Genomic DNA, 9,778 nt, shown 5'->3' on the forward strand with positions numbered 1-9,778 from the left:
TAGAACAAGCAAACTACCAACCCCTGCTAACAAGAAGTTCGCAGGCTAGGATACACACAAAAGACTAAAATTACAGGCAACTTTCATTTTTTCTAATCTATTTCCATACATATAGACCTTTCATAATCTATAAAAAGCTCTATGACTTTATATCACCAAGAATATTCTGGGTCTTTATAGGTTTGTTGGAAAAGACCCAATTGTACTGCGTCTTCAAAATGCACTAACACGCAACCATAATGATGGATTGGTCACACTACGTGAATATTGGCCTTTGGTCACACGAAAAAAGTGTGGCCGTAGGCCTTATGCACACACATTTGGTTCAGGTCATATGTGGCCAAAGGTCGCGACACCGTGGGTATGATATGGCCACACACAGTTTTTAGTGGCCTTATGTGATAATAAGTGTGGCTAAAGGGTACATTCATTAGTTGCTGGCCATCAAGAAGCTTCTCCAATAATTGTGGCTAAACAGTAGAAAATGGCCACATGAGAATTTACTGTGAGTGACCATTGCACGTATATAGCCACATGAATTTAATATTAATGTGGCCAATAGGGTTGTGTTAAGCTTGCATTATGACCTATACCGTGTGGATATAGCAAAGAAATGGCCACTTAAATTTAATAATAGAGTGGCTAATTATATGATATAGACACTGGATATTACATTAAAAGTGGCTAAATACGTTTACTTGCCACTCAAACACTCCTTTGTAGATTATAATGTGGCTATTGTCTTACCATTTGTCACCCATAATGCTTTTCCTAATTTAAAGTGTGGCTATTGTCAAACTTTTCGTCATACATAGTGAGATACCGTGTGGCTAATCATATCATATAGACACTGGAGGTTATTGTCAATGTGGCTAAAAATGTGAACTTGCTAGTCAAAAACTATTTTGTAGATTATATTGTGGCTATTGTCAAACTTTTCGTCACACATAGTGAGGTATTGTGTGGCTAATCATATCATATAGACACTGGAGGTTATTGTCAATGTGGCTAAAAATGTGAACTCGCTAGTCAAAAACTCTTTTGTAGTTTGTGGTGTGGCCATTGTCTTACCGCTTGTCACACATAATGCTTTTCGTAATTTAAAGCGTGGCTATTGTCAAACTTTTCGTCACACATAGTGATGTACTATGTGGCCAAACATATCATATAGACACTGGAGGTTATTGTCAATGTGGCTAAAAATGTGAAGTTGCCACTCAAACACTCTTTTGTAGTTTGTGGTGTGGCTATTGTCTTACCGTTTGTCACACATAATGCTTTTCCTAATTTAAAGTGTGGCTATTGTCAAACTTTTCTCACACATAGTGAGGTACTGTGTGGCTAATCATATCATATAGACACTTGAGGTTATTGTCAATGTGGCTAAAAATGTGAACTTGCTAGTCAAAAACTCTTTTGTAGTTTGTGGTGTGGCCATTGTCTTACCATTTGTCACACATAATGCTTTTCCTAATTTAAAGTGTGGCTATTGTCAAACTTTTCGTCACACATAGTGATGTATTGCGTGGCCAAACATATCATATAGACACTGGAGTTTATTGTCAATGTGGCTAAAAATGTGAAGTTTCCACTCAAACACTCTTTTGTAGTTTTTGGTGTGGCCATTGTCTTACCATTTTCACACATAATACTTTTGTAATATAAAGTGTGGCTATTATCATACTCTTCGTCACACATATTGATTTTTCCAATGAAGTTTGATCTCATTCCGCCACACAAACAAAAACCAACTGATGAAAGAGTGGCCAATGTTTTTGGTACCCTTTCATCACACAAAAATGTTTTTGTTGTGGCTAATGGTCATTTATAGACTCTAATTTTTGTAATTTCAGGTGTGGCTATTGTGTTACTTTTGGCCACACCTATTTAATGTGTTCTATGTGGCCAAATTGTTTGTAACTAGGCAATATATAATTATTTTTATTTTTTGTGTTGTAATATAAAACAGCTATAAGTAAGCATGACAAAACAAAATTAGAAACAAATTATATTAACAATAATATTCACTAAGAAAATGTATATGCAAAATAACTTACAAAATACAAAAATAGCGACTGCCTATATACTAGCTAAGGCGTCGGTTTTCTTGGCACTGCTCCTTGTCTTCTGTTTGGTCACCTTGTCTATCGTTGTGTACTTTGCCTTTGCCTTCTTGCCAGCTCTTTCGGGTTTTTTTGAGGATGGGAGTGGTGGTAGCTGGAACAACAGAATATGAAAAACAAATATGTATAATTAATGTCGTATTTTGTAATTGAATAGAACAAAATAGTAGGCCTGCAAACGAACCGAACGTTCGTTTAACTGTTCGTGAACCTTTCGACGGGAAGTTCATTTATGTTCGTTTATCTTTGTTCAATTACGTTAGTTTAGATTATAAACAAACGAACATAAACGAACACAAGTGTTCATTTTTTAAACTAAATGAAAAAGAACATAGATATTTGTTCGGTTAAGTTAAAAGGGAACAAACTTCCTGGATTGCTTTTCCATGCTACTGTTGTGGAACCGGTGACCAATGAACTGTACCATTTGCCACCTTGTTACGCTTGTCATGCTCACACAAACGACACTCATACACCTATAAACAAGCATGTGAAATTAAGATAGCTTAGTTGAAGTCAATATATAAGTACATGCCCATGTTGGTGGGAAATTAACAATGTTTCGCGCAGTACATACCTTTATTTCAGCAGGTGGGGAAGCTTCATCCGTAGATTCATCAACTTTTCTTTTACGGCTTCTCCGTTTTACCTAAAAACCATTCAATGAATCAATCAACAATTAAAGGAAAAACTGAAATTGCCAAATACTTACTGATGGTTTTTTCGAGCCATTACTATCCGGAGTGTGGTTTAGTTGTGTTGATGCTTGGTTAACATTGTTCTCTACAGGCTTCATTGGTAATATAAAAGAAATTAGAATTGTTAGACTTATTAGGTTATAAAATATAAAAACTGAAATTGCCAAATACTTACTGATGTCGCGCTATGGGGATCGACAAATCAATTTATTAGGTTATGGAAAATGAAAAATCACATGGAAAGTTGTAATAAACAAAGAAACTATCAGATACTTACTGGTGCTGGCATTTTATTTTGTGCCACAGCACTAGTACTTTGGTTAGAACCAATCTGGTTGGGAACAGGATTTACCTACGAATTGTGACAAAAACATTGCCAATTATGTATATCGAATGCATTAATTAATATGTAGCATACGTCACTTACTTGACTTGCCGACATTTGCGGCAACAATCCTTCAAGATGTCTGAACCTGGCCTCAAATGCTAACTGCTCCTTCTCACGGCTTGCTAGAATAGCATTCGTGGATTCAAGTAGAGTTGTCAACCTTTTCACCACTTCATCTCTCTGCACCGCTTCATACTCAAGTTGGGCAATCCGTTGCTTAAACGAGCCTTTTATCCGACTCACACCCCAATATTTACCTGTTGTCAATCCGTACCCAATCCCTTTTAAAAACCCACCTTTCTCTTTGCCAAGCACTAAGGTGACGGCATCTGTGCACGGTTCAAGTGTCAGGGCTCCGGAGGCGATCTGCTCCTCATGCTGAACCTGCAAGAAAAAAAATATTCTAATACGCTTGTAACACGCTTATGTACAAAAACATATATAAATATTCTAATACGCTAGTAACACGCTTATGTATCCACATCAAGTGTTGAGACAAGTTATACAGACTCAAGTTTTTTTGACACCAATATAAGGCAATGAATTGACTTTAACATGATTTAAAAAGTTTAATACTAAAACATACTAATTTGGTTGCCACGCATTCGACAACAGCATTCTTGTATGCACCATCTTTGTCCTCCTTTGCTTTCATCCACATTAATGCATGGCCGGGGATCTCATCCGGTTCAATTTCTTTCTTTTTGACCTTGTAAAATATTCAAGAGAAAGCAGCTGACGGTCATGCATTAGACACATAACCAACAAATCATTGAACTAGAGAGAAAGCAGCTGACGGTGATTACCAGTTTCTCTCGAAGGTAGGTATAACCCCCTCGTTCCATGTGATGATAAAAAACATTCACCGCACACTTGAACATCTCTTTCTTTTTTAACAAATACTTTCAAAGGCAATTGACGACCTATGGCACGACCGGGGCAAAGATTGTTGGATTCTTCAATGTGATTTTTGTGACCCTCATCATCATTCCTAATTGCTCTAGTGAAGACAGTTTCTACTTTTGATAGATATCTCTAGCAAAATGTTATACTTTCCTCAGCTATATAACCTTCAGCAATTGATCCTTTAGGATGAGCTCTATTATGTACATATGACTTGAGTTTTAGAAGTTTACTGTTCGAGTCATACAAGGCACTCATAATTTAGAAATTAAAAAAAGTAGCAAATAATGGATAAGATTTATAGAAATGTTAATTACCTTTCAATAGGGTACATCCACCTAAATGCAACGGGACCTCCCAACTTAACCTCTCTAGTTAAATGAATGACCAAGTGCACCATTACAGTAAAAAATGATGGAGGAAATATCTTCTTGAGTTCGCATAAAGTGAGAGCAACTTTAGACTCAAGAAAATGTAGATCAACTTCAGATAAATCCTTGTAGCAAATGGTCTTAAAAAAATCACATAACTCGATTATAACCGAGCTTACATGGTTTGGTAAAGTTCCACATAATGCGATTGGCAAATACTCTTGCATCAACATGTGGCAGTTATAACTTTTCATCCCAATTAATTTGCGCTGATTTAATTGTACACATCAATAGATATTGGATGAAAATTCATCGGGAGGCTTGATGAACTTGAGGGTCTTTAAAAATTCAGTCTTTTCGCCTCGAGTCATTTGATAGCAAGATTTTGGCATGAAAGTGATATCACTTCTAGGTCGCTTTTTTAGATGAAGTTCCTTTCTTATACCCATTTCTTTTAAATCAAACCTTGATTTATAGTTATCTTTTGACGTTCCTTCTTGTCCCAATAAAGTCCTCACTATGTTGTCTCAAACGTTCTTCTCAATGTGCAGCACATCAAGATTGTGATGTAACAAGAAATGTTCCAAATATGGCAACATAAAAAATATACTTTTCTTTTTCCATGGACCACCAACATCATTGTCAACAAGAAATTCCATATCATCTATGTGACATTCGTCAATTTTGGGTTTCGATTCGTTTTCGTTTTGTAATTGTTTATCATGTAAATCGACCCGATTTATATCCCGAACATTTCAAATATATAAAATATTGGATATTTATGTTACTAAATCATTCTCGTTTGTTCAATTTGAAAAATCCCTTTTACGGATTCGAAAACTGCTTTAAAACGCTCAAATTACATCGAAAACGAACTTCCAGGATGCAAAACGAACCACGCAAGACGATCTGGACCAACCCCACCCCTGGAAAACGCCGCGCCGCGCGGACACCAAGAAGTAGGGGGTCGCGCGGCGCCTAGTGATGTCTGCAGATGTTCCCAACTCGTTTTTGTTGTTTTATGCCTTGTTTGACCAAATTAACCAACCCATTTGCAAGTAAACAATTGAAAGAATCATTATACCCAAACCCTTACTCTTTCCCTATATAAAAAAGACCATTCCATCTTCTTTTGGTTGCTCATTCTTCTCCAAAAACTCTCTCAATCTAAGATCCAAGTATCCATTCTTCAAGTTCTTAATTCATCTTCCACATTAATGCTAACCTTGTTTTTAACTAATTCTTGTTACTTAAAGATTGTTATTACAACATATATGTAATATTCACCCCTTGTTACCTTTGGTGGTCACTTCTCCGGTCTCGGTCGGTGGAGTGTCGGGCCTCGTAAGGCAAGACTTCATGGAGGACTTACGTATTCCTTGGTGCATATATATATATATATAACTTGTTTATACATATTAACCATGCTTAAATTATGCTCATTTTAGTTTTTACATCATATTTATGAAGTTCTATGGTTATGGGTTTGTAGTGACTAGCCTCGGTTTAACCATAAATAGCTCTAAACCATAAACCGAACTTGTTTACTAGTTTTGTTAAATAATTGTTTAAACATGATTTATGTTAGATTTAAGTTTCTAAAATCATTTTTATAAGTTCTATGGTTATGGGTTTGTAGAATCTTACCTCGGTCTTAACCCGAAACAAGATCCGAACCGAAAACCAAACTTTCGTTTAAAGACTTTATTGTTAACTTTCTGGTTGTAAAACTCAAGTATCATCATTTATAAATTATTATACAAGTTCTTTGATATTTGGGCATGTGGAAACCATCCGTGAACCTATTGCGAGATGGAAACCGAAATAAACCGATTTTCAGTCGCTTAAGACACACAAATGTGTTTTTAGCTATCAAGACTTGTATAAATCTTTAAAATTACTTTATAAACTGATTTTAATTATTTTCTTAAGTACTTGGAAATGTTGGATCCAACTTGATCTCATAACAAAGTTTGGACCGACAAAACCGAACACTCGCTTAACGGACGTTGCTAGTTCTAAAACAATAGAACTACCTACTTGGTTAAGTCTTATGAAGTTTTATTGAGTTATCTCATAACATTCATTATTTTGGAAAGTTGACTTTGGGTTTGACCAATTATCAAGACCCGAACCAACAACCCGAAACACTCGTTAAAACCCGTTTTAGTATCTATATTTGAAGGGATTGCATTCTTGCATTTTTACCCACCTTATTTCTTAACGTAGGTTGAGTAAATATTAAGGGCTAGATACTTTAACCCGGTTTCGAGCAAACTTATATTTTAAAAGACTATTATTATAATTTCTTAAGTATTTACATTTTTAAACCTTAAACTTTAAATTGTTTGCATTTCATATTATTTATTATTTATATTATTTTAAAGACTTCTAAGACAACTTTCTAATATAAGACTTTTTCCTTTAGGCTTTGCTCGTTAAACCTGTCGTTCCAGTTAAACTCCGAATCATCAATCTTTCAAGTTTATTACTTGAATGTGAGTACTTTTCATACCCCGTTTTCCATCTTTCGTTTTGGGGGTGATATTGCATACTTATTCAAACTAAATGCTTTATACTTGAGTCTTAAACCACAAAATTTATTGCATACTTTACTTGAATAAAAGCTCGATTTGGTGTTCTATGCTTACATGCTAATGTGTTTACCGCTTTTGGTTGGTTGATTCATAAACCCGTGAACTATCTGGTATTCTCTTATAGAACGGTGTCGTTAATGTATTCTTATTACGATCTCATGGAAATCCGAATCTATTTGGTATTCTCTTATAGACGGTGTCGTTAATGTATTCTTATTAACGACCTCATAGAAATCGGAATCTATTTGGTATTCTCTTATAGACGATGTCGCTAATGTGTGCTATTAGCGATTTCATTTATCCAAATTGTTGCTATTATTTAATTGTTTGGTATACAAGTTATGGACATTTCTTATTATTTACATATTCTTCAAACTATGAAATTGCTCACCAACATTTGTGTTGACAAACTTTATTTTATGCAATGATACAGGTTTGACTTTTGTTGACTCGAGGAGTTGACGAAAAATGTTATCAAGACTAATAGGATATTAGCAAAATGAACAATATATTTGTTTACTTTTATTAATTTTGTTTGTATGAACGAGATGTGTTGTTTATTGATTTTGTGAAATAAAAATGAGTTGATTAAGTATTGTCGCTTTAATAGCGTCTTGTGTATTTGGGCAATCCGTTGCACCCCGACATGTTCCGCCGCCTTTGGCCGGGGTGTGACAATCTAGCTGTTGTATAACTTCCTCTCCAGAAGGTGGAATATGAGCAACTCTAAGTTCCTTGCCTCCAATAAAGGATCTAATGTCTGAACGCCACTGATGGTCAGGTGGAAGCCACCTCCTGTGACACATGTAACACCACTTCCTTCCATGAGTTAGCCATTTTGAATCAGTATCAAAACCACATACAGGACATGCAAGTTCTTCTTTTGTGCTCCATCCAGATAGATTGGCATAACCTGGAAAGTCTGATATGGTAGAAATAATGGAAACCTTCAATTGGAAGTATTGTTTTGTTGATGCATCAAATTTATTAACTCCATATTCCCATAACTCCTTCAATTCTTTAATCAAAGGTCGCATATACACGTCTATTTTGTTTCCAGGACCTTTTGGACCTAGGATGATTAATGAAAGAATTAAATTCGGTTGCTTCATAACCAACCATGGAGGCAAGTTGTATGGAATAAGAAAAATCTAGCCAGATACTATTTGCCACATTCATTGTCCTAAATGGTTTAAAACCGTCACTTGCCAGAGCTAGACGAACATTACGAGGATCACTTGCGAATTCAGGAAACTTTTCATCAAAATATTTCCAAACTAATGCATCTGCTGGATGTCGTAACTTCCATCTTTCACACACTCTATATGATGCCACTTCATAAGGTTTGATGTCTTTGATAACATAAACAATCTTTGAAGTCTAGGATTTAAAGGAAACCACCGTAATATTTTTGAAGGCTTATTTGGGGGAGGACTTTCTTCATTTTCTGGATTAGCTTCATAAACATTCCATCTAGAAGATCCACAAAAAGAAAAAAACCTCATCTTTCTCCTTGTTATCCCAAAACAACATGCAACCATTAGGACATGCATGAATCTTTTCGTATCCTAATCCCATGTTGGCCATGATTTTTTTCACTTGTTGTGTTGTTTTAGGTAACACATTTCCTTCAGGTAACAAATCTTTCATAAACTCTAACAACATAGACAGTGATTTGTTACTCCATCTGACATTTTAAATGGTACAAATGCACCACACATGATAATTTGTTGTACTTGCAATTCAGGTACACATTTTCTTCAGCTTCCTTGACAAGGTAATCAAAATTACTTCCTCTATTGTCCGTCTCTTGACTATTACTGTAAGTATTCTCATGTATCTCTTCTCCACTTCCGCCTTCTGGTAGAAAATTTTCATTCATTTCATGGTGAAGTACTTCTTCCTCATTAAGGGTTGTGCTCATCAATGTAGTTGTTGTGTCTTCCCCATGATACACCCATTTCAAGTATTCTGGTTGGAACCCTAAACATATGACGTGATCCAGAACAATCTGCCTACTTTGAAATTTCATGTTTAGATAATGTATACATGGACACTTTATCGTGTCCCCATTGACACATCTCTCAAATGCAACATTCAAGAAGGTTGACACCCCATTAACAACAGTTTGACTTGTTCTTGGTGCGAAATACATCCAAGACGTATCCATGACTAATAAAAATGAAAAGTAACAGAATACAAAATATTATCACAATGTAAACATTTTTATAAAAATTATATATATATATATATATATTGTTTTGGATAAAAATCTGCTAAGGATAATGTATCCAAATTCGTTTAGTGAGGATTAGTGCTATGGTGATGAAAACAAGTATGTATCGATTGCAAACACAAACACAAGGATTTGTTACGGGGAAAAGCCCTTGATCTGGTTTGGATCGCAAATCGTCTATCACCACTTTATTAATCAAAAAAGGGTGTTACAATTGTGTAGATTATGATCGGTGATACAATAATTCTAAGTGTGCGAGCTGTGATAGAGAGAATACTCAGGTGTGTGTGTATATAATGTGTCCTATAACTTATCACAATCTCAATTATATATAATAGATAATAACTCAATGGAGTTATTGATAATAAAGGCTATTAACTAATTTTCCTAAAAAACCGCCTTTATCTTGAATATACTTGTAACAGCCACTTTGACCACATGCTCCATCACTCAGGCTGCGAA

At 35.3% G+C, this 9,778-nt stretch overlaps 1 protein-coding gene across 1 annotated transcript; it reads right to left on the bottom strand.

The window, feature by feature from the left end:
- Positions 1–4,425: 4,425 nt before the first annotated feature.
- On the bottom strand, positions 4,426–9,250 carry LOC143559403 (uncharacterized). Its single transcript, XM_077047994.1, has 5 exons — positions 8,817–9,250; positions 8,581–8,767; positions 8,290–8,460; positions 7,944–8,186; positions 4,426–4,752 (listed from the first exon to the last, which is right to left on the bottom strand). The coding sequence occupies exons 1-5, from the start codon at positions 9,248–9,250 to the stop codon at positions 4,426–4,428; spliced, it is 1,362 nt and encodes a 453-aa protein (XP_076904109.1).
- Between the last annotated feature and the right edge of the window lie 528 nt (positions 9,251–9,778).

The sequence above is a fragment of the Bidens hawaiensis genome, unplaced genomic scaffold, assembly GCF_021521415.1.
Source record: "Bidens hawaiensis isolate Kalapana, Puna unplaced genomic scaffold, B.hawaiensis_p1.1 tig00019817_1, whole genome shotgun sequence".
Lineage (NCBI taxonomy): Eukaryota > Viridiplantae > Streptophyta > Magnoliopsida > Asterales > Asteraceae > Bidens > Bidens hawaiensis.

Bases quoted from the DNA above. Each gene is read 5' to 3' on its own strand.
- LOC143559403 (XM_077047994.1), bottom strand. From the start codon at position 9,250: ATGGATACGTCTTGGATGTATTTCGCACCAAGAACAAGTCAAACTGTT. The intron at 8,461-8,580 runs GTTTTTTTCTTT...TTTAAATCCTAG, and splicing joins ATAACAAGGAGAAAGATGAG to ACTTCAAAGATTGTTTATGT. The intron at 8,187-8,289 runs GCAAGTGACGGT...TTGGTTATGAAG, and splicing joins GTAATGTTCGTCTAGCTCTG to CAACCGAATTTAATTCTTTC.